This window comes from Rhinatrema bivittatum, chromosome 4 (assembly GCF_901001135.1).
Source record: "Rhinatrema bivittatum chromosome 4, aRhiBiv1.1, whole genome shotgun sequence".
In the NCBI taxonomy this organism is placed as follows: Eukaryota; Metazoa; Chordata; class Amphibia; order Gymnophiona; family Rhinatrematidae; genus Rhinatrema; species Rhinatrema bivittatum.
Genome location: NC_042618.1, coordinates 335,399,594 through 335,425,056, shown reverse-complemented (window position 1 = coordinate 335,425,056; position 25,463 = coordinate 335,399,594). Strand labels below are relative to the sequence as shown.

The 25,463-nt window shown below is 44.9% G+C and overlaps 1 protein-coding gene across 3 annotated transcripts in view; it reads left to right on the top strand.

Moving 5' to 3' along the window:
• The window catches only part of MFSD11 (major facilitator superfamily domain containing 11), a 65,713-nt gene that overhangs the window by 17,143 nt on the left and 23,107 nt on the right, over window positions 1-25,463 (top strand). For all 3 annotated transcript variants that reach the window (XM_029600403.1, XM_029600404.1, XM_029600402.1), the window contains 4 exons: window positions 3,001-3,059; window positions 8,609-8,756; window positions 19,592-19,632; window positions 20,256-20,321. In XM_029600403.1, coding sequence (XP_029456263.1) covers window positions 3,001-3,059; window positions 8,609-8,756; window positions 19,592-19,632; window positions 20,256-20,321 — 314 coding nt within the window. The remainder of the gene's footprint in view (window positions 1-3,000; window positions 3,060-8,608; window positions 8,757-19,591; window positions 19,633-20,255; window positions 20,322-25,463) is intronic.

Sequence of the window (25,463 nt, the reverse complement as noted above, 5' to 3'; positions counted from 1 at the left end):
AAAAATCCAATGGACTAAGCTTTCACTTTTTTTTCTAAAACCTAAATAATCCAGTTCCTGTCAAAGAAACAGTGGAAGAAAGTTCCACAACATTGATGACCGTGAGAAACTTTTAAACAAATCTGGCCCTTTTACTTAGAGAGCCACAGACTTGTTCTTCAATAAATAAGCATGTTAGAAATGGTTTTAAGGGTTCAGAGGTGCATTTGCTGGTTAGTTGTTTGAGTGCTGCTGTTGAAGTTCTTTATGCACCTTGGGGGAGGCACAGGGTCTAGGCTGATTTCTTCCGCTTTAGGCCACAGGGTTCACATGTTTTGTAGGAAGACGTTTCTAGACTGTGTGTGCCTTGCATCACCTTGAGGTAAACATCACCCTTCCTCCCATAACAAGAGGAGAATAGCATTTTGGCAGTAGCGCAGACTGTTGGTACCGTACTGTGATGGAGCCACAGCCACACATGGGGAATAACCCAGAACCAATCATGATGCCTCATGGGTGAAAGCTTGCCAAATGCCTCTCGGTGTGGTAAAACATTTGTAGACACTTCCTACGGGGAGGTGAGACCCTTCAGTGTCCCGATGAGCTATTTGTCTTGCACATATTTTTTTTGTCATGATCATCCCAAATCAGTTATTCCTGTCTTAACATCCCAGATTCCAAGCTACGATTTGGCTGCAAGAAACCTCCTCTTCAGCTGTGCTGGCTGGATAAATCTTGCACTGATCCTGGCAATTCTGTCTTTGGGGGGGGGGGGGGGGGGAGGCGTGGGCAGACTTTTCAAAATTGCATATTCTGATGCAAAGTCTGTGGGCCCTTTTACCCATGGGCTTTGCACCCGTTCTTAAAGCATGCATGTTCTTTCCCTTTTGAAAGTTGCCCAGCTACAGAGTTTTGCACCTCCTTTTTTTCTGTGGATACTTTTTCCGGCCAAAACAGTGCGCAAAGCTTTGAAAATGCAAAAAACTATGCACATTGTTGCCTCATTTGGCCTAACCCCTCACTGGGAATTCCCTCTACAAAAAAAAAAAAATAGCACCATGCGCATACAGGGTAAGCAATTTTCAGGTAGGTAAATGGCTTTTGAGAATTTCCCTTCTCGGTACTGTAAAATGTTGGGGAGTGGGGAACGACTTGCTTGGGCTGATTCTGCTAAACATGCATGCTAAGAGAGCTCCATAAACAGTGCCTCCATGCCCATAGGGTGTTGTCGCACAGGATGTTCTCCTCCTGTGTGAAGAAGCTGTCTTTGTTTATCAGAGGTCAGAGCCTGTTGGAATCTGCTGTCCAGTGTCACCCAGTGACAGACTAATTCATGTGAGCTCTATTTTCCTTAATGACGAAAGGAAAATTGTTCAGCCTCGGAGAATCTTTCCCAAGACTTCTCTGGAGTCTGAATCACTCAGCAGGACGTGAAGTCAGCGGAGAATGAGTTAGATGCTGTTTACTAGTTGAAACATTGGTGAGCATTTTAGCTTAAAGAGGAAATGCTGCTTAAGAACATAAAAATTGCCATACTGGGTCAGACCAAGGGTCTATCAAGCCCAGTGTCCTGTCTCCAGCAGTGGCCAATCCAGGTCACAAGTATCCAAACAGTAAATAGATCCTATGCTGCTATCGCCCAAGGATAAGTAGTGGCTTTTCCCAAATCCAACTGTTTAATAACAGTTTAGGAGCTTGTCCAAACCTTTTTTAAACCCAGCTATGCTAGCTCTCTTTACCACATTCTCCGGTAATGAATTCCAGAGCTTAATTGTGCACAGAGTGAGAGAGAATTTTCACTGATTTGTTTTAAATGTGCCCGCTCTCCAGGCGCGCTCTCCAGGCGCGCGCACAGGCCACTCGCCTGTGAGCACGATTCAGTATTTAAATTAGGTCCGGCGGTAGAAACGGGCAAAAGGAGGCGCTAGGGACACTAGCGCATCCCCAGCGCCTCCTTTTGCCCGGAGCGGCAGCTGTCAGCGGGTTTGACAGCCGACGCTCAATTTTGCCGGCGTTAGTTCTCAAGCCTGCTGACAGCCACGGGCTCGGAAACCGGATGCCAGCAAAATTGAGCGTCCGGTTTTCGACCCGATAGCCGCCAGCCGACTTAAAAAACTTTTTTTCTTTTTACTTTTTTTACCCTTCGAGACCTCCGACTTAATATCGCCATGATATTAAGTTGGAGGGTGCACAGAAAAGCAGTTTTTACTTCTTTTCTGTGCACTTTCCCGGTGCCTGAAGAAATTAGCGCCTACCTTTGGGTAGGCCCTAATTTCTGAAAGTAAAATGTGCGGCTTGGCTGCACATTTTACTTACTGAATCGCGTGCGAATACCTAATAGGGCCATCAACATGCATTTGCATGTTGAGGGCGCTGTTAGGTTCGACGGGTTGGACACGCGTTTTCCGCCCCTTACTGAATAAGGGGTAAGGGAAAACGCGCATCCAATGGCTGGTTAACAGTGCGCTCCAACGGAGCGCACTGTACTGTATCGGCCCGTTAATGAAGTGTCCCCTAGTTTTTTTTTTTTTTTTTTATTATTTGAAAGAGTAAATAATCAATTCACACTTACCCATTCTAATCCACTGCACTATTTTATAAACTTCTATCATATCCCCCCTCAGCTGTCTCTTCTCCAAGCTGAAGATTCCTAACCTCTTTAGCTTTTATCATCGTGTTCACCTTTCTCTGTACCTTTTTTTAGTTCCGCTATAACTTTTTTTTTGATATGCAGCAACTAGAATTGCATACAGTACTCAAGGTGCAGTCTCACCATGGGGGTATTCTCTAGAGTCATAAGGTTTAAAAGCTTGTAATAGTTGATTAAGGAAAATCAAGAGACTTTATTAACATGTATTTCCTGACATCTGATATTTTTTGGAAATAAAATACAAAGTGATGTATTTGGGTAATATTCTCCTTAACATGGGATATCTACCAAAGTTGGACATGTGTATTTGTGAATACAGTATTGTAGATTAAGCTGTAAATAAACATATTTGTGTTTCTTTCCTTTTTTAGCTTGTTTTTTGGGAATCTCTTCATCTACTTTGCTTGGAAAGGGAAAATTCACATATCAGGTTTGTCATATTAGTGGCTTTACATGCATATCTTTCTGCTTTAACCTAAGAACATAAGACATTGCCATGCTGGGTAGACCAAGGGTCCATCAAGTCCAGCATCCTGTTTCCAACAGAGGCCAAAACCAGGCCACAAAAACCTGGCAATTACCCAAACACCAAGAAGATCCCATGCTACTGATGCAATTAATAGCAGTGGCTATTCCCTAAGTAAATTTGATTAATAGCTGTTAATGGACTTCTCCTCCAAGAACCCAGTTACACTAACTTCACTAACCACATCCTCTGGCAACAAATTCCAGAGTTTTATTGTGCACCGAGTGAAAAAGAATTTTCTCCGATTAGTCTTAAATGTGCTACTTGCTAACTTTATGGAATGCCCCCCTAGTCCTTATATTATTTGAAAGTGTAAATAACCAATTCACGTCTACTCGTTCAAGACCTCTCATTTTAAACACCTCCATCATTTCCCCCCTCAGCCGTCTCTTCTCCAAGCTGAACAGCCCTAACCTCTTCAGCCTTTCCTCATAGGGGAGCTGTTCCATCCCCTTTATCATTTTGGTTGCCCTTCTCTGTACCTTCTCCATCGCAACTATATCTTTTTTGAGATGCAGCGACCAGAATTGTACACAATATTCCAGGTGCGGTCTCACCATGGAGCGATATAGAGGCATTATAACATTTTCTGTTTTATTAACCATTCCCTTCCTAATAATGCCTAACATTCTGTTTGCTTTTTTGACTGCTGCAGCACACTGAGCCGACGATTTTAAAGTATTATCCACTATGTTGCCTAGATCTTTTTCCTGGGTGGTAGCTCCTAATATGGAACTTAACATCATGTAACTACAGCAAGGGTTATTTTTCCCTATATGCAACACCTTGCACTTGTCCACATTAAATTTCATCTGCCATTTGGATGCCCAATCTTCCAGTCTTGCAAGGTCCTCCTGTAATGTATCACAATTCGTTTGTGATTTAACTATTCTGAATAATTTTGTATCATCCGCAAATTTGATAACCTCACTCGTATTCCTTTCCAGATCATTTATATATATATATATATATATATATATATATATAGATATATATATATATATATATATATATATATATATATATATATATATATATATATATATATATATATATATTGAAAAGCACCGGTCCATTTAATCCTACTCTCTGTTTCCTGTCTTTTAGCCAGTTCGTAATCCACAAAAGGACATCGCCTCCTATCCCATGACTTTTTAGTTTTCTTAGAAGCCTCTCATGAGGGACTTTGTCAAACGCCTTCTGAAAATCCAAATACACTACATCTACCGGTTCACCTTTATTCACATGTTTATTAACCCCTTTAAAAAAATGAAGCAGATTTGTTAGGCAAGACTTCCCTTGGGTAAATCCATGTTGACTGTGTTCCATTAAACCATGTCTTTCTATATATGCTTTATGATTTTGATCTTGAGAATAGTTTCCACTATTTTTCCCAGCACTGAAGTCAGGCTCACTTTTCTATAGTTACCCGGATCGCCCCTGGAGCCTTTTTTAAATATTGGGGTTACAGATTATTTTGTACATCCTGAAATCCGATTAGAGTAGTTCAGCTACTGGTATGCCTGCCTGCTTTAGACTGAACAGAGAACGGTGCCCGAGATGTGGAACCAGAATCAGACCACAACTCTTTTCGTGCAAAGGCAGCAAGTATTCATGGGGCGGTACCAGCTTCTGGTTATGTTCCATTGCGGATGACTTTCAGCTACAAGTGAGCAGTCTAAAGCTCTTGTATACCTGTGCAATCCTTTGCTCCTGCCATCTCTTCAACTATAGCATCATCATTTTTCAAGAGGAACAAGGATCTGGTGACAGCAGAACCTAGGGCATCATTTCCTTACCTTTTTTAAGCCCAAGACACTCTTACGTCAATAAAAATGTTGGTGGCACACCAGCCTCCAGGGAACAGGCAATGCAGACATGGAGAAGATTTGTATGCTCAAAAGAAAAGCTGGGGAAGCACTGAAAGGCACACCAGTCTCTTTCAAATTGTAAAACAAAGTGAGTGAGGGGACAGGCACACACATGTACTTGTATATTTAGGGAACTGGCCCACTATGACAAGTGCAGGAGAAGGGAAAAGTCAGTATGATGTGGGCAAACCTTGGCTGCCACATGTGACTGCCAGAGCTCCTCCCCTGCTGCTTCTCCCAACTCTCAGAATGAGTCACATCTGCTGCTCAGTTCACGCTTTCCATGTCTCACTCAGCCTGGTTATAAGAAGCTTGAAGGACACAAAAGGAGGAAGCTCAGGAAGGGGAAAGATGAGGAGTTACTGTGGCCAAACAAAGCAAGGCCTATGCCCTGTTGTTGCCCATTAATTCCCACATTCCAGGGCTCATGCTGTAGCTAGGAAGAAGAGACATGTGTGATTACACATGTTCTCAGAAAGGAGCTCCTACATGTTTGAATAGCCACTGCTACTGATTCTCTTGTTGCTGCGCGGTGCTGAGAGCAGAGCCAAGGTGCTGGTCTATGCCTAAGCAGTAGGCGGTGGTGACTTTTCTGTGGCACACCCGATCAGATCTGAAGGCACACCAGTGTGCCATGGCAGGCTGGCTGGGGGGTGGGGTGGGGGGCAGGATCTAATAAACATGGCAGGGACAGAAGAAATGTTATTACTGTTCTGCAGCATGTTCCTATCTTTTGTTGCTGGGGCTTGGTAGAGGGGTTCAAAAGGCCTCCTTGATCACTGGGTTCTTGGTGGAATTTGGTTGAGCAGTCCTTGTAGTGGACCGGGCCCGAGCTGTTCACTGGACAGGGAGTCTTCTCCCTCTGTGTCTGGCTTCTTCAGACAAATACAGATTTAGATAGCACCTTCGCTGTGCTCAAACTCAAACTTTGCCAATGAGTTCAGTTCAGTGCAGGTGGTGATGCTTCCATTTTTTGCCAGTTTACTCAAAACTGAAAAGTTGGGACTACTGGAACAAGTTCCAGGCCACAAGCTCCTCCATGAATACTTCTACAGCAGCATTGCATCTCCTCCCAGTAAGGATTCATTTTCTGGTAATCCAGGAAAGCTCCTACTTTTCTCTTAGAGTTGAGTTATTAATTATGATTTATCACCTTTTTGAAGATATTCACTGAAGGTGGTGTACAGCAAGGTCAGATTTGGCCTTATTGTCTCACAATTAAGGCAGCAGTATAAGCAAGCATAGATTATAACTATGCACATATGAAGACAAATAGAGAAAATTAAACATTGGTTGAATCGGCGCAGACACACAGCAGAGTCATAGCCAACGATCCAGATGCACACAAATGCTGAGACTTCTAGTGAACCTGATTATACTCAGAAAAGCTTTCTGATGAGGATATCATTTCTTAAAGTACTGGAATCTAGTTGTATCCCTGCAGCTTTAATATTGTATAAGGCTTAAAAGGGCACAGTTTTGGGAGCAGGATCACATCAGTTTTTTATTTTTTATTTTATTTTATTTTTTTTTTAGTATTCGGTTTCTCTGCTGTACCTTTCACTTCTTTCTCTTATTTTGACCTACATTCCTGTCTTTTTTTTTTTTTTTTTGTTAGTATGCCCCCTTTCTTTCTCTTGTTTCCTCACAGGCTAATACAGAAAGAAACGCGGGAGAGCAGGCGAGCGTATAGGCCAGTGTCCTGGGCGCGCGATCCAGTAAATAAAAATATGCTAATTAGGGCCTGGGGTAAAAGGAGGCGCTAGGGACACTAGTGCGTCCCTAGCGCCTCCTTTTTGACAGGAGCGGCAGCTGTCAGCGGGTTTCACAGCTGACGCTCAATTTTGCCGGCGTCGGTTCTCGAGCCCGCTGACAGCCACGGGTTTGGAAACCGGACGCTGGCAAAATTGAGCGTCCGGTTTTCGAGCTGCTGGCTGATTTTTAAATTTTTTTATTTTAAATTATTTTTTACTTTTGGGACCTCTGACTTAATATCGCCATGAAGATATTAAGTTGGAGGGTGTACAGAAAAGCAGTTTTTACTGCTTTTCTGTGCACTTTCCCGGTGCCGGCAGAAATTAACGCCTATCTTTGGGTAGGCGCTAATTTCTGAAAGTAAAATGTGCGGCTTGGCTGCACATTTTACTTACTGAATCGCGCGGAATAACTAATAGGACCATCAACATGCATTTGCATGTTGCGGGTGTTATTAGTTTCGGGGGGGTTGGACGTGCGTTTTCGACGCGTTATTACCCCTTACTGAATAAGGGGTAAAGCTAGCGCGTCCAAATGCGGGTTAACAGTGCGCGTCCAAACGCAGGTTAACAGGGCACTCCACCGCCTGTCAATCCTTTATCCTTTCCCTCCAAGCCTTCCCTTCTTAAAAAGTAGGGAAGGCTTGGAGGGAAAGTATTTTTAAATTGACCAGAATTCGTCCTTTCTTTTTCCCCAGACTGCACCTGTAAGGAAAGGACTTTGTGCATTAACTGGAGAGTTTGTAAACCATTTTAATGACTGGGGGGGGGCCCCGTACAGAGTAAGCGAGAGCCTGTGAGTGGTGAAAGCACATGGGAGTGAAGGATTTGAGTAGATGAAGGAAGTCCGTGCATCTAGTGTCCCACAGTTTGAATCAGAGGGTGCATTTGCAACCCTCCAAAGCTGATAACTGCTGCTAATGAAGCTGCCAGAAAATCCCCCTTGCTTACCTCCATCTGGACATTCAATGCATCATGTCGACATGGGCATTGTTGCTTCATACAAGGAATGACCTTGCTGCCTGGGGAGTTTCCAATGCATGCAGTGAAGTGTAGGTACTCCAAGCAGCCTAGGACTCCATGTTTGCACACAGTATTGTTGGCTCAGTATTCTTGAAAGCCAGGATATGCAATCGTTACGGACACTGGGAAGAGCAGTGCAAAATGTCAGAGATGACAAGACGGGCTAAGCTTATTTGTTTGTACTGATGGCAGTGACATGCCTGATCTATATTTTTTCTTAGCAGTGAGGCACTGACATTTGACAGTCATTTCCAAATGGAACTTGGCCTTTAGAGAGTTATTTTTATAGCAGTCAAAAAGTACTTTACCTGTGTAAACTGCTTGTCTGAAAATTGACCGCTCTGTATAAGGGGGTAAATCTATGCATGTAGTGCCCATAAGGTGTGGGCTTTTACCTGCATCATTATGGAGGTGCTCCTGGGCTTAGATCTAGGGGAATGTTGTATTTTCAAAGCTCTGTGCATCTCTGCGGCTCCTTTTTTTTTCCTTCAGCAGTTTTCCAACCGAAAATACATTCATACTTTCAAAATTAGTGCGAAGACTGCAGGTAAAATGTACCCGTGGATTTTGCAGTGATGCGGGCACTGTGAGAATTGCCCTCTCAGTCTGTCTCCATAATAAAAGTATTCTTGTATGTTTTGCATGAGACACAGAATGTACAAAGATTTGTCTTCCAGACTTTCCTATGGAAGATGCCGTCATATTTAGCTAAGAGCCACCTAGTTCACACATTGTCCTCGGTACACACCTCACAAAATACTTAAAGCCATATGTAAAAGTCTTTTTTTTTTTTCTTTATGCCTAGATGCAGACCGCCGGACGGTTTTTATCGCTCTAACGGTGATCAGCCTGGTAGGAACTGTTTTATTCTTCCTCATCAGGAAGCCAGACCCACCAATCTCCGTGGAGGATAATGCTTCCTCAGAAGGTGGCCCAGAATCTGACGTCAACATGTAAGTGATCCAGAGCAGTACGTCCTGCTCTGTCTCCATCAGGGTTTCTTAGTGTTCACCTGCCATTTTATCTATGTTTCTCTTGATCATACCTGCTGCAGGCAAAGACAGCAGCGTATAACTACCGCTTGTCTTCAGCCATGTAGGATACAAGGCAGGGCTGGCCAACTCCAGTCCTCAAGAGCCACAAACAGGCCTGGTTTTCAGGATATCCACAGTGAATATGCATATGAGAGATTTTCAGGCACTTCTTCCTTTATAATCAAACATATCTAATACAGATTCATTATGGATATTTTGAAAAGCAGGCCTTTTTGTGACTCTTGAGGATTGGAGTTAGCCACTCCGACAAGGGATTGTGACATAACTGAATTATTTATTTATTTAGAGTTTCTTCTATACCGATAGCCGTTTGCACATCGTATCGGTTTACATACAACTAAGAACTGTTGGGCATGGCCCTTACATAGAACAATAGCAAAAAATGAAACATAGATACAAGGGACAAGTATGTATTAAACAGGGACTATATAAAGATGTCTCAAAGACAGCTACAAGAAAACTAACTATATATTAATGTGAGGAGTTATAATACAGGGAATCATGCTAAAAAATAGCAATACAATGTACAAGAGACTATAATACATGGTACAGGGAGTCATGGATTCAAAAACAGCGTTCTTAAACAGATGCCTTGAGATAAGGTAAACAGCCGGAAATGGGAAGCTGAATACCTAAGAGATTAAAATGAGAGGGTTCCGGGGAGCACAAAGGGAGAGTAGGACACATAAGGGCAAGGGAAAGCTACGCAGGCATAAGGGATCCTGGAGGGTGGGGCAGGGAAGTGTGGAGTGAGGCAAAAGCGCCTCGAAGGAGGAAGGGAGTACTTAGAAGAGATACCGAGGTCAGATGAACAGGGGGAGAGACAGGTTATATAAACTGGTACCTTTAGTTAGGTATTCTTCGTGTAGAGGGAAGCGAATGGGGGTAGGCCTGAAGGAACAACCAAGTTTTTAGTTTTTTTTTTTTTTTAATTTAGGGGTGGAGGTTTCTGTGCGTAGATCAGGAGGTAGTGAATTCCATAGGGTAGGGCCAGCAAGGGAAAATGCTCTGCTCATAGTAGAGGTAAGTTTGATTGAGTGTGTGCGGAGAGTTCCTTGGAGGGCAGTACGAGTAGGTCTTGAGGAAGTGCGAGGAACGAGGGGAGGATTGATCCAGTTGAGATTTTCATTTGTAAGACTTTTATGGATGAGGGAAAGGGCTTTGTAATGTATTCGTGATTGTATTGGGAGCCAGTGAAGTTCAATAAGCGTAGGTGTGATGTGGTCCCTTTTTTTGGAGCCTGAGAGAATACGTGCAGCGGCGTTTTGTAAGAGTTGTAAAAGTTTGGTATGCGTAGAAGGGAGGCCAAGGAGGAGGGCGTTGCAGTAGTCTATTTTAGAAAAAATAATAGACTGGAGAACTGTGCGAAAATCAGAGAAGTGTAGTAAAGGTCTGAGTTTTTTAATCGTTTGTAGCTTAAAATAGCAGTCTCTTATGATAGAGTTAATAAAGGGTTTGAAAGTGAGGTGGTTGTCAATGAGAACACCCAGGTTGCGAGTGTGTGAGGAGAAAGAAGTAGATGAGTGTGAGGGGGGGATCGAGGGAAAAGGAAGTTTGTTGGAAATGATTAGGAGTTCAGTTTTATTGGGGTTGAGAGCGAGGTGCATGTCTGTGAGGAGTTGGTTGATGGATGAAAGGCAGGATTGCCAGTTTTGGAGGGCAGTTTGTAGGGAGTCAGAGAAGGGGAAGAGAATTTGCACGTTATCTGCGTATATGAAGTGCTTGATACGAAGATTGGTGAGAAGGGTGGTAAGGGGGAGCATGTAAATGTTAAAGAGGGTGGAGGAGAGAGAGGAACCCTGGGGAACTCCCTGAGGGAGACTGATAGGTTCAGATTCAGTGTTATCAGCTAGGACAGTGAAAAACGATTTTGTAGATAGGATTGTATCCAAGAGAGTGCGTTACCAGAAATCCCAATACTTCTGAGGATGTTGAGGAGGATAGAGTGATTGACTGTCAAACGCAGGAGATGTCTAGCATAGCAATCAGATAAGAGGAGCAATCAGATAAGAGGAATTAGAAGTTATGTTATCTCTTGAGTTGACAAAGAGTTTTAGCACCTTTTTTTTTTTTTTTGCCTTTTCTTGGGGAGCTCAACAGATTGCAGGATCATTGAAGCCTCCAAAGACATATCTCTAATAAAGGCATGCCGATGAGTCATGTGACCTATTAGAAGCTCTTAAACCCTCTCAAAATTCACCCACAACCAAGTATAACTTAAGGCATTTGGAACCAATTGCCCTCTCTTCTTTTTTTTTAATTGCGTGACCAATTTTCAAACCACCCACAAGAAGTGCAAAATTCGTAGGAATCTTTTACTTGCGGACTTTGCACCAATGATTGATGTTATAATTTCTGGTTACTTAGATGAGGAGAGAGTGGTGTGTAGGGTATAGTGATCTCTTTCTTGGTTTAGAATACTAGTTGATCGGCCAGTGGGGAAGGAGTGAGGATGAGTAGGGGGTTCCCTATACGTACCCAGATCAGTCCAGACTGTGGATTATGCCTCCCTTCCAGCAGTTGGAGACAGAGAAAAACTTGTGAGGTGCCCTCTATTAACCTAGTGCGCCCTCTGCATCCCTTCAGTATTTCTCTGTCTTCAACAGATGAAGGTTGCAGAACCTGCGGTTCCCACTTAAATTTCAGATTGTTAGCAAGGAAAGTTAGGAGGATAATTTTTCCCCTTTCCTTTCACAATAATTGAATCTTTTGAATGGATCAAGTTTAAAAAAAAAAAAAAAAAAAAAAGAATTTAAGTTCACACAGAAAAGTGCTCTGGGGCTTTCTTAATTGACTGCTTTCCAACTTGCATTTGTACCTGGCTTTGAGAATAGGGATCTATTTCTCAGGTAGGTCCGGGTTCTTTTAATTTTAGTTAATTCATTCCTGGCTCCTAGGGGTGCAGGCTGGTGGTCCAGCCTCTCCCCCTGCGTTAAGACCGACTGACCTGAGAAGCTGCATTCCTCGGGGTTGTGATTGTTGAGAGGCGCCATTCCTCAGCTTTTTTTATTAACAAAAAAAACCAAACAAACTACAAGCTTATTTCGGTCATTAGGAGCAGAGGCTTAGCTCTTTTTTACTTTTCCTGCTGCTGCCAGGGACCGTTCCAGGGGTAAATTTCGATCGGCTGCTCAACTGTTAAGGGAACAGTTGAGCATGCTGTGTGCGACGCAATGCTCGGCCTGAGGGGAGCCCGGAACGTGGCTTTCCGTGAGAGCATTTGTAGCCCTCCCCTGCGGGGAGGGCTTCTCGAGGGTGGCTAATTGGCCAGGAGTCCGTTCTCAGGCACGTCTTCACTCAGGGGGGGTCAGCCCCGCTCTCGCCGAGCGCGGGAACGGCAGCCATTTTGAATTCGGGTGCGTCTGCTACAGCGCAGCCACAGGGCAGCCCCGATGCCGATTTCTCTCTGCCTCCGCCCATTTTGACTCCGGTGGACCCTCTGGTGGACCCCCAGCCTCTGGGGAAGATTCAGGGCACAATTCTTTTGCTCCTCCGGCTGGGGCCCATCCCCCACCTGCCTTTTCAGCAGATTTTATTCTTTTATTGCATAATGCTTACCTGGCCCGCATGACTCAGCAGGATGGATTTCCTTCTTGACCCTCTCCCCCTAAGGTAAGCAGATTTGATGGCTTCCAGGATGTTTCTGGGATCCCCTCAGGCTCCGCTCGCGTTAGAGTAGTTCCCAGTCCGGTTTTGCCTGATCCGCCTCCTGTTGATCCGGATCCGGACCAGGATGGTGCTGCGTCCATCATGCAAGTGGAGGGCGTTGATCCCAGGGTCTTGCGATTTTTTTTTAAAAGAGATGAGCTGGAACCCCTTATTCCCCATGTGCTAGTGGAATTGGATATAGATGCACCTCAGGAGCCACCAGGCCCAAGTACAGGGGTGTCAAAGGGTGATCCCGTTCTAACGGGTCTAAGTCCCCCTGCAAAAACTTTTCCATTTCACCCAATGCTCCTACAGCTGCTGTCCAGAGAGTGGGATTCTCCTGACTCGAGCCTGCGAGTGGGACGAGCTATGGATAAGCTCTATTCTCTTCCGGAGGAATTCTTAGAATTTCTCAAAGTTCCGAAGGTGGACGTGTCGGTGTCGGCGGTCACTAAGAGGACCACCATCCCGGTGACAGGAGGGACAGCTTTGCGCGACCTATAGGACCGAAAACTGGAAGTCCACATCAAGAGAATCTTTGAAGTGTCAGCCTTGGGAGTCAGAACAGTGGTGTGCAGCTCTCTTATGCAAAGAGCAGGTCTGTGATGGGTACAGCAGTTGCTCAGTACCCAGGAGCTGCCACCTGGAGAAGCTCAACAAGCAGAACGCCTGGAGGCGGTGATTGCTTATGGGTCAGATGCGCTCTATGATCTCTTGAGGGTCCTGGCCAGGTCTATGGTGTCAGCAGTCTCTGCAGGACATCTCCTCTGGTTCCGTAACTGGTCAGCAGACTCTTCTTCCAAGTCGCAGCTGGATTCTCTCCCTTTTAAAGGTAAATTGTTTGGTGAGGATTTGGAGCAGATCATCAAAGCCTTAGGGAGAACAAAGTACACAAGCTCCCAGAAGACTGTTCGAGGAACGTCAGGACATACAACTCGTCTAGGACCTGTTTCAGGGGACAGCGGCGTTTTTCTCAGCCTGTTTCCCAACGGACTCCATCTGCCAGGTCTCAATCCTGGTCACATTCCTTTCATGGCCGCAGATCCTCTCGAGGGGACTTGCCACAATGGTCTGCTTCCAAGTCAACCCAATGAAGTGTTGCCGGCCCACTCCTCGCCGCCCAGAGTGGGGGGACGTCTCTCCCTGTTTTACGAGGAGTGGGTCAAAATCATATCGGATCGTTGGGTCCTGGATATTCTACAGCACGGTTACGTTTTAAAGTTTGCTCAGCTCCTAAGAGACAGGTTTATTTTCTCTCCCTGCAGACCATTACGGAAGCAGCTAATCGTGCGTCAGACGCTCAGCAGACTCCTCGACCTTGGAGCCATTCTCCTGGTACCGCCGAAGGAGCAAGGCGCAGGCCACTATTTAGTCTACTTCGTGGTTCCCAAAAAGGACAATGCTTTCAGGCCGATCTTGGATCTCAAGACAGTCAACAGAGCCCTCAAAGTTCCGCACTTTCGAATGGAAATGCTACGCTCAGTGATAGCGGCGGTGTGCAGCAGGGAAGCCTCACAGAGGCTTATCTCCACATCTCCATCCACAAGGATCATCAGCAATTTCTCTGGTTCAAGATTCTAGGCCAGCATTACCAATTTCAAGCTCTGCCTTTCGGTCTGGCAACCGCTCCCCGCACCTTCACCAAGGTAATGGTAGTGGTGGCAGCGGCTCTATGGAAGGAGGGAGTCCTGGTTCATCCCTACCTGGACGACTGGCTCATTCGGGCAAAGTCCAGGGACCTTTGCAAGCAGTCGGTCGACAAGGTATTGAACCTTCTATGCTCTCTCGGATGGGTGGTCAATTTTGCCAAGAGTAGTCTTACTCCTTCTCAGACGCTGAATTTCTTGGGAGCTCATTTCGACATCAGCGTGTGCAAAGTGTTCCTGCACCAGGACCGGGTGCTCAGCCTCATTTCCAAGAAGCGCCTGCCACTTCCCACGGCATGGGATTATCTCCAAGTGCTAGGCTCGATGGCATCCACTATAGACTTAGTACCCTGGGCTTTTGCGCATATGCGACCTTTACAGAAGGCGTTGATCTCCCGTTGGAAACCTGTGTCGCAGGAGTTTCAAGCTCCTTTGCCGCTCCCGGATTTTGCCAAGGACAGCCTGGGCTGGTGGCTTAGTCTGGATCACTTGCTCAGTGGAGTAGACTTGGAAGTGCCGCAGTGGGTGGTCGTGACCACGGATGCCAGTCTCTCTGGCTGGGGGGGCGGTGTGCCAAACTCAGGCAGCGCAGGGACACTGGTTATTGGAGCAAGCGAAATGGCTGATCAATCACCTGGAGATCTGGCGTTGAAGCGATTTTTTTTTTTTTTTTTCCCTTTAGTACAGGGCATGGCAGTACGGATCCTATCCGACAACACTACCATGGTGGCATACATCAATCAACAAGGGGGAACGAGTAGTCGGCACGTCTCTTGGGAGACGGACAAACTCATGGCATGGGCGGAACGACACCTAATGCGACTGGCAGCTTACCACATAGCGGGAGTGGACAATGTGCAGGCGGATTTCTTAAGCCAGCAGTGGTTAGATCCCGGGGAGTGGGAACTATCCGAGGAAGCAATGGCACTACTGGTTCGTCGGTGGGGGTCTCCCCATCTTGACTTGATGGCCACTCTAAGGAATGCGAAGGTGCCCCGCTTCTTCAGTCACAGAAGAGAACACAGTGCGGAAGGAGTGGATGCTCTGGTGCTGCCCTGGCCTCACGACATTCTACTTTACGTGTTTCTGGTGGGAAAGGTCCTTTGGCGGATAGAAGTCCTCTGCAGACCAGTGATTCTTGTGGTGCCAGTGTGGCCAAGAAGGCTGTGGTTTGCGGATCTGGTCAACCTTGCAGTGGACGGTCCACTTCATCTGGGACATCTTCCTCGGCTTCTTCGTCAGAGTCCGGTATTTTTCGACCAGGCCGATCATTTCTGTCTTGCGACCTGGCTTTTGAAAGGCAAAGACTGAGGAAAAGAGGTTATCCAGAAGAAGTCATCTCTACACTCCTACAGGCCATCTCTTACCTTCAGGTATGGAAGGTTTTTGATTTCTGGTGAGAGACTGGGGGGATTGCTCCTCATCGTGTTTCTGTGGCTCAGATCCTCTCCTTCCTGCAGAGAGGTCTAGGCAAGGGCTTGGCGTACAATTCTCTTCGTGTTCAGATGGCAGCCCTTGGTTTGCCTTTGTTTCGCTCTTAGGGCGTCTGGAGGGGGCACCTCAAGCGTCACATCCAGAATTCGTCCGATTTTTGAAAGGTGTAAAGCACTTGAGACCCCCGGTCTGTGCCCTGTGTCTTTCGTGGAATCTCAACTTTGTGCTACATGCTCTGTGTGAACCACCCTTTGAGCCGCTGAAGAAAGCTACGCTCAAAGATTTAACTCTAAAGACCGTCTTCCTGGTGTCTATTTCTTCAGCCCGCAGAATATCAGAACTTCGGGCCTTGTCTTGTAGGGAGCCCTATCTTTGCTTTACAGATTCGGGTGGCACTCTGACCACAGTGCCGTCTTTTCTCCCGAAGGTGGTGTCAGCTTTTCATCTCAATCAATCGGTCGAGCTACCAGCATTCCAGGAAGAGGTCTCCAGGGAGCTTAGGCGGCTCGATGTTAAGCGCGCTTTTCTTCGTTACCCGGAGGTCACCAATGATTTCTGTTTATCGGACCATCTATTTGTCCTTTGGAGTGGTCCCAAGAAAGGATATAGGCTTCGAAGACCACTATAGCTCACTAGTTGAAGGAAGCTATTGTTGCTGCGTAAGTCAGTTCTGGTAAGCACCGTCCGGAGGGTATTAAAGCGCATTCACTCCCTTCACAGGCGACTTCCTGGGCAGAAAGCCGGGCAGTGTCTTCTCAGGAAATTTGCAGAGCGGCTACCTGGAAGTCGCTACACACTTTTGCGCGTCATTATCGTTTAAATTTACAACCACCGGGGTCGGGTTTATTTGGCGACCAGGTCATTCGAGCAGGGCTATCTGGGGCCCACCCTATCTAGGGAAGCTTTGGTACATCCCACAGTCTGGACTGATCCAGGTTCGTATAGGGAAAAGAAAATTATTCCTTACCTGCTAATTTTCGTTCCTGTAGTACCACGGATTAGTCCAGACACCCACCCGCTGGTTTTTGTTTATGATTTTTTGAGCAATACTTTCTTTTTCAGCACAGCTAGCCAGCTCAACGATGCTACTATGAAACTGCAAGGATTCTCGAAAGTTTCAGGTTTTGCATTTGCAAGTTGTGGGCTATAGAAACTCTATTTCCTAAGGACAACATGTATATAGTTCCATAATCAGTTGGGTTTTTTGCTTGATCCATTCACCAGTTAGTTCTGTGTTTTTCCGCTTTGATATTCTTAATACTGAAGGGACGCAGAGGGCGCACTAGGTTAATAGAGGACGCCTCACAAGTTTTTCTCTGTCTCCATCTGCTGGAAGGGAGGCACATCCCACAGTCTGGACTGATCCGTGGTACTACAGGAACAAAAATTAGCAGATAAGGAATAATTTTCTTATCTGACAGGGGGGTGAGGTGTACTTAGCGTGTGGCAAAGATCTGGTTTGTTGATTTCATCATTGTTGACTGATATGGTTAATCCTTAGCTGTAATGGGGTATGGTTGACTGAAGACTGGTTTTATCTTTGTGTTCTGCCAGCTAGTTGGCTGTTTTGCTTTTACTGTTAGTGTTTTATTGTTTTATATGTCTTGTTTTGGACAATTGGTGCATGTTTGTACATCACTTTTTGTACAGTTTTTTAACTGGGTAAGAGATCTAGATATTTTAAAACAAACAAATAAGCAATGCTGTGTTATGGCTGTGGGTCCAGCTAGAGCTGGTGAACCCCCAGGGGGCAGGCCAAGACTTCAGGATAGACGCAGACAGGACTAAAAATCTTCGGCCTAAACTAGCCACTTCCCCTTGATGTTGAACCCTTGGGTTCTGGAGGCCGGCAGGACTTAGACTGTGACTGACATAGAGGTGTAGGTGGTGCTGGACTGGAGGCAAGGTGAGGCTGGAATCAGGCAGACGTGGAACTGGAATCTTACTCCTGGGGGAATTCTGCGCACAAAATCTTAAAATTCTGCATATTTTATATTGGTCAAAATAACACAATTTACATAATTTTAAATTAATACAGAAAAGTTATTACTTAAAAATGCAGAATTCCCCTAGAAATTCAGTCAAGAGTGTCCCTTCCATTCGCTCTCCCTACTCATCTGGCCACTTTGCCCTTTCAGGCCCCAACTCCTCCACCTGCCAATATTTCTCCCCTCCACCTCTAGGCTCAACCCCTTACACTCTTATCACCAGTCCCAGAGTTTGACCCCTTTCTCAGTACTGCCCCTCACACAGGCTCCCTCTGTCCCTCCCTCTCTCACACACATGCTCCCTCTCTCTAGTACACATACACACATTCCCTCATACAGGCTCCCTCTTTCTTGCATATACACACACTCAAGCTCCCTTTCTCTCTCATGCATACACCCTCGCACAGGCTACCTATGTTTCTCTCTCACACACCCCTTCACACAGGCTCTCTCTCACACATATACAATCCCTTCACATAGGCTAGCACCCTCACATACACACAATCCCGTTTTCATACACACCAGCTCTCAATCTCTCACACACATACACACTCCTTCACAATCTCATATAGGCTACCTCTTTCTGGCACCCATACTCAAGTACCCCCCTGCTCTCTCTCTCTCACACCCTCCTGATCAACTCCCTGCTCTCTCTCTTTCACATCTCCTCCTCCCCCTCCCCTCCTCCTCTCTCCCCCTCTTTGCTCTCTCACTCTCCTCTTCCCCCATACCCCCTCCCCTCTCTCACATCCCCTCTCACACACACACCTCTCTACACACATTCACTCTCACCAGGGTCTTCATCTACACTGCGAGCTGAGCACGTCCCGCAGGGTCCTTCGTCTTCGCTGCAAACATGCATGCTTCATTTGCAGCATGCATCCTTCATCTTCGCCGCACATGGCACGCTGGGGCCTTCATCTCCACCACGAATGGCGTGGTCCGTTCATAGTACGCCAGGGCCTTCATCTTCTATGCCATTTTCTGTGCAGAATTTTTTGGGGAATTTGGCACTTCTGCACAGGGGGAGAATTCTGCGTGAATTCAGTGTTCCGCGGTAGTGCAGAATTCCCCCAGGATTAGAATCTGGAAGCGGGTACAAGTAAGCGTAGAACTCTTGAACAGATTGGAACACTGGAACAGACAGACTAGGACAAGACAAGGACAGGACAAAACAGAACAAGGAACACAAAAGCCCGAAGGCAACAGATTAGAAAGCAGGCCTGAGAAAGCCACCAGGCAGGACTATAGCAGAAGGCCTGAAAGGTCATAGAACAAGGCAAAGGCAGAAGGCCTGAGAAAGCTACAAGGCAAGATAAAACAAGGCTGGAAGGCCTGGAGGCCAGAGATCAGTCCAGTGCAGGACAGGGCCAAGCAGAGACCTAGGGAGATTCAATGACAAGGCAGTGAGAAAGCCAGAGGCAGGGTTAAATAGGCAGAATCCTGCCGAGTCTTGGGATCATGGAGACTATGACTGGGACAAGAGTAGGATCAGCTCTTCTGGGACCTCAGGTGATTGGGAGGCTACAGGATCACAACATGCTGTCTTGGAGAAAGTTGTCTATTTCCATACCAAAGACATAGTCCTATGAAATTAACATATATTTTATTACTAATTAAAATTTATGGTTCACTAAAATTATTATATTAGAAACATATTAGCAGATTTGAGAATGCTGTCTCACGCTGTACATGTGACTTGTTAGGCAAAATCTTCAAAAAAAGATGACCAGGCTATTCAGTGTCCTTGAAGATAATGGCTGTGTATCCATACCTCGTGGGAGTAAGGAGAAAAGCTAAGATGCAGGCTCCACAGGGCTAGCATGTGACTAAAACCAGAGGTGCCATGGAAAGCCCAGGCCAGCAGGTGGTTCTACATCCATGTTGTCAGATTATTTTATTGCTTAATTATCAGGCCCCCACCATATTCCAGCATAAATAGAAATCTTTTTTTTTTTTTTTAATTAGTTTTACATTTCTGAAGATTTATTGATTTATTTGTTTGTTTTTTAACCAGGCCTTTAGAAAGTAAAATGTCAAAAGCACTGGATGCTTTCAGTAAGTACTTGTTCACTTCAAATAATATTAACCAACCAGTTTGGAAGTATGAGCTTACCATAAATTTCATTTTCCACTATGATGGTGATGACTTGTTTGGCTGTAATTATGTAGTATGTTTTTTGGGTTTTTTTAATGATGTTATGATATGTTAAACTACTTGTAAAAATGTTCATTGATTATTATTTAACTCCACTCCTCCAGACTTAAATGAAAGGGCAAGTAATCAAATTGAACTAAATAAATGTAGTCAAGTATTTTGTTTTGAGTATAGGGAAGTTAGCCTTATATGTTGAACATGTCTGTCCCCTTTAACTGTGCCCCTCCCACTTTAATAATGTTGAAAGCGTTCATCCAGTTTCATTCAGATTTTGGTCACAGATGATAGACTCCCAGTTCACATTTTTCATGTGCCCTTGATAGCTCCAGCACTTGGAATCCCTGTTTCTTTTTATTTTCTGTAGGGAAACAAACCAGTCTGATTCAGTTGAAATCTTAGGAGGTCAGGGCACATGATGATGGCAACTAGTAGTTTGAAAGCTGCTCTGTGGTCAAACAAGGAAGCTGGGCATCAGGAAATGTTTGCACTTCTTTGTTGTGTTTTTTCTTTTTTTTTTTTTCAGAAAAATCCCTGAAGTTGTGCACCACTAAAGAGATGTTACTCCTTAGTGTTTCAATGGCGTACACAGGTAATGTAACTTTCTGCATACAATCAGAGACCAAATTCAGTAAAGAAGCTATTACTGGACTATTGTGGCACTGACTGCTTTTCGGATTATAGGCGGTCATGCTGACTGCATTGAAACAGAAGTCTGCCGTTCACTGACAGTGGAGCAGTAGCTGTGCGCGAGCTTCCTCACACACTGTTGTGCCATTTTACCCCAGCCACAGCTTAGCCACTGACAGACTAAACCTGAAGAACAGTTTGCTTTCCGTGCCCGCTCACTTGCTAAGCCTCCTATTGAGGTTGCCATCTAGGGTGGCATTAGTAATGCAGACTCCGTCCACTTGGAAGTGAACTGTGACCACAGCTCGTAGCCTGGTGGGTAAGGGCTATCGGTCATAATTGGCCTGACTGAAGTTGAACTACAGAGTTTTAGGAGAGAGCTCCATATGCCTGCACTTTTCTAGTTTGATCTTGGAAATACAAGTGCATTTACAGTGAATATAATATAATGTCCTACACAATGACAACTGAAGATCATTCAACCACATTTCCATAGCATTTGTGATAACAGTAGGAAAATGGCATGTTTATTTCAGGATATGAACGGTGTAGTTACTATTCTGTTTGGTTTTTTTTTTCTTTTAACTAAGAATATCAGCTTTGCCCTAAATTGTAGGCAGAGTGCTACATATTCTCTAACCAGAAGAGGAAGTGTGGACCAGAGATTAGATCACAGAGTTTTAAGTCACAAGAACTTCTGGGACATATTTGAAGTTTGCCCTGAGTCTGTGTGACTTGGAGAATTCCACCACACTTTCTTCTCCTAATTTTTGGGAGAGTTTCTGGGGACCATTTTCAGTTGCAGTTGCCTTAGTGTAATGGAGTATCCCTAATGTTAATTTTAAAAGGGTAAGATCTTGAATTTAGAACATGGAAGGGGCATTAAGAGTTATAACCTTTTGTTGCTCCTCCTTCCTTACTTTGGAAGCCATCATACGATCCAGGCACCAGACATGGCTACCAAAATTGCAGGCTGATACAGAATGGTGTGCTCAGCCGAGCACGCCGTTTAGCCCCCGTTTGGCCACGCGTTTTATTCCCCCTTAGACTGTAAGGGGTAATGGCACGTGGAAAACAGGCGGCCAATCCCCCCGAAACTAATAGCACTCATCACATGCAAATGCATGTTGATGAGCCTATTAGTTAGTCACCCGCAATACAGAAAGTAACGCCTGCCCAAAGGCAGGCATTAATTTCAGACGGCACTGGGCAAGTGTACAGAAAAGCAAAAAAACCTGCTTTTCTGTACACCCTCTGACTTAATATCATAGCGATATTAAGTCGGAGGCCCCAAAAATTAAAAAAAAAAAAAAAACTACTTTAAAAAAAAAAAAAAAATCTGCCCGCGGGTTGGAAAACAGATGCTCAATTTTGCCGGCATCTGTTTTCCGAACCCGTGGCTGTCAGCTGGTTCGACAACAGACGCCGGTAAAATTAAGCATCGGTTGTCAGACCCGCTGACAGTCGCCGCTTCCTTATTAGCGCTGGCACTAATTTAAATACTGAATCGCGCCCAGGAGAGGTGCCTGGGCGCACGTCGGGAGAGTGGGTGCTCGCCTCGGAGCGCCGGCTCTCCCGCAGTTTGTTTTTTTTTAATCGGCCTGTTGGTAAACAGAGTGAGATGAGGTGGTGATACAGATTTGTAAATCCAAATTAGCATTTATTTATTTATTTATAACTTTTCTATACCGAAGTTCAAATAACAGAGTTAATTATCACTCCGGTTTACATTGCTTTGGAGAGGTCAACTGGAAATGCAGTATGTTTGTAAATCGTGAGGGTAAGTTTCACTGTGTGTGATGGGATAAAATATGCCCATATCTTTTATGTATAGAGTTCACCCCAAATTTTCTAAGCAAACTTATGTTCATAAGTAGGCTGTGAAAATTGGCACGAGTGCCCGAATGTGCTCACAGATTAACTCGCGTTAAGTTAGGCCTTCTGAAGAAGTGGTATAACTCAACGCAGGTTCAGTTAGGCATGTGCTTTTTAAAAATCAAAAAGTACACACCTGGGAAGTAATTTTCAAAGGAGTTGCGCGTATAAATGTATCACACTATCGTAGCAATTTTCAAAAGCCCATTTACCCGCTTAAAATGCAGTTTCATGTGAATATCCTATGGACAATTCAATGGCATATATTGTACCAATTTTCAAGAGCCCACTTACACAGGTAAATTGCATGTACACATGTAAAACCCAGTTTTAAACATGTAAATGCTTTTTTAAATTACCCCTGTATGTTCTAACTGTTTCCAACTCTGTTCCCTGGAACGCCTCTGCATTTCACTTGAACGTATGTTTACGTGCACTGAGCCCAGGTGTTAACGCACAGAAATGGCTTAGAAAATTACCCTGTGCCCCCCAACACACACACATAACACACTAAGCTGCCGTTTTGTGGCTCCAGGTCAGTCTGTTGAATAGTATATGGAAATATGCTTCTTTTTTTTTTTTTTAAAGATTGTGACTGACACAAAAAGCTATCATAGTATCTTTCTATATAATAAAAGGCGTTTTCCCAGCTAGCAGACTACCTCATCTCAGTTACAAATGCAGGCCATAAAGTATAAATAGTAAGGTGCAGACAGAAAACTGGACTGGAAACCGGTAAAAGCCAGACTCATATGCAGTGCAGTAAATCAGAAACAGAAATATTAGCATTCGTCATAAAACAAAGTCAAGAAATATAAATTAAACATAACAGTGAGGAAACCATACTAATAAAAAGCATATTTCAAAATAGATGACATCTAATAATAATTAAGAATAAGGATAAAAAAAACTTTTAAATTTCCCCAAAATCAGTCAAATATTTCAAAACTGCAGACATAGCAAACAGCAAATAATTAAAACTAATAATGCTAAAAAAAAAAAAAATTTCCCCTCTCTTCATACTTGGAAACTTTTCATTTCCAGTCGCCCTGAGATTATGGGGGAAGAGAAGAGGGAACACACAAATATCCATCGTTCTCTCTCATATACACACACGTTCATTCACACACTCAAACACCCTTCTACCCTCTCTTCTCACTCCTGCTTCCTCCCTCCCCCCTCACTCACCTTTCAGCCTTTTATCGCCTCCCCTCTCACTCACCCCCTCTCTATCATTCAACCCCCTTTGCATCAGTCACTCAACCCCTTTACTTCCTTCCCTCCCCTTTGTCATTCACCCTCCCACTCAAATCCTGTACCTTCCATCCCTCACCCTCACCCTCACTTCCACTTACCCTTTTCCCTTGCCTCATTCTTTCCCCTTCCCTCTGTCACTCACCTCTTTCCCCTCCTACCCCTCCCTCCCATTCACTCCCTTCATGTCCCTCCCTCTTTTCTCAGTCACTCATTCATTCCCATTCACTACCTTTATTCCTCTTTGTCACCCTCCCACTCAAACCTATTCCAACTCACCTTCTTCTGTTTCTCATTTTCACCCCCCTTCCCATTCACTCCCCCTTCCCTCCCCCTTAAGTCACTCACCCTCTCCTTTCCACTTATTCACACCCCTTTGTCTCTCCCCACCCTCACCCCTTTCCCTTCCTTCCCTCACCTCACTCTCACCCTCTCTTTCATTCCCTCACTCACCCCTCCACCAGACATACAGCAGTGCAGGGCTCGCTCCTCTCTGGTGGGGGGGTGGGAATCCCGCTAGTGCACTGTCAAATGGGGGCTCTTCTCACTAGCAAGGGGTGGGAACCTTGCCAGCAGCTGTTGAATGGGGGCTTTCCTCACTGGCAGGAGATAGGAACCCCGCCAGTGGCCATCGCATCGGGTCGCTCCTTCTCCTAGCTTGTGGGGGGATGAGAACACCAGCGTGCCGTCGAATGGGTCTCTCCTCGCTGGCAGAGGGAACCCCCCCTCCCAGCACGCCATTGAATGATGCTGTCCTCACTGGTGGTGGAGGTGGGAATCCCGCTAGTGCATCATTAAACAGTACCAATACTCTGATCTGCCTGCTTAAGCACGTCATCGAGGTTGACAACTTGGCCTTTGATGATGATGACGATGGACAGGCAAGTAACAGCATCAGCAGGCTGCACATAATGCAGCTTTGCAAGGGACAGACAGGCCAGATGAAAAGTCTTAATGGGCCAGTTTTGGCCCACAGGACGTAGTTTTCCCATCAGTGCCTTAGAGAGTATTTTTATTAGCCCGCCTTAAATTGCCCTTTAGGAATCATAATTAAAAATGAAATAGAATTAAAATGTTTTTCTCCCTCTATGTATTTCCTGCAGGTGCATATATTACATGTTCAAATATACATGAATATTTTCCAGCACGAAGTCCATCTGCTGATATAGATACTTTCATTTCCACGTAACTTGTAAAGAATTTTCAAAGTTCATTACGAGTTACCCAAGTATAAAAGTATGTATCTTGCCACTAGAGGGCCTCATGAAAATTGCTCAGATTTTGGCATAAATATCTTCTGAGATTGCAACAATAGTGTTCTAGTGTGTAGTTGTAAATACAATAATAGGTGAAAACAAAGGTCACTGCCATCTCAAGGAGAGAAGCCCTCAAAGTGATGGAACTCAAAATAAAGGTAAAAACTGAAGAGATATAAAATATCGCACCTAAAAATAGATAAAACAAAGTTAATATATCAGCGCAAACAAATCCATCATGTTAAAATACTTTTAATAATATCCTAAAAATAAGACAAAACAGCTATATATGTATGTCACATTAAAAACTAATTTGGCAAGCAGTAATAGCCTGATCAGTTACAATTGTCAATTTATATTAATGTCATTAGGCTGCTCTTCTCCACTGTGTTATAATCTGGTGTGGTTGTGGACCCTGGATCGTAGTGAGAGCTGACTCCACCCACAGGGAGGCGCCCTGTGGGGACTCACTATGATAGGCGTGGCCTCAGCTGAGACGGACACAGAAGTAAAACACTTTATTAGACTGGAACGTGGGTAATACCCACCGAGTAGAATGAAGACACAGTCCAGAGTAGTAAGGTTGCTCAATGATGATATCCCTGGAGTGCCCCGCAGAGCGGGGTACACCAGGAACTCCTCTCCCTATGACACACCTCTCAGGGTAAAACCGGTAGTGGCCCGCAGCATGGGATACGCCGAGGATCAGCAAGTAGAAG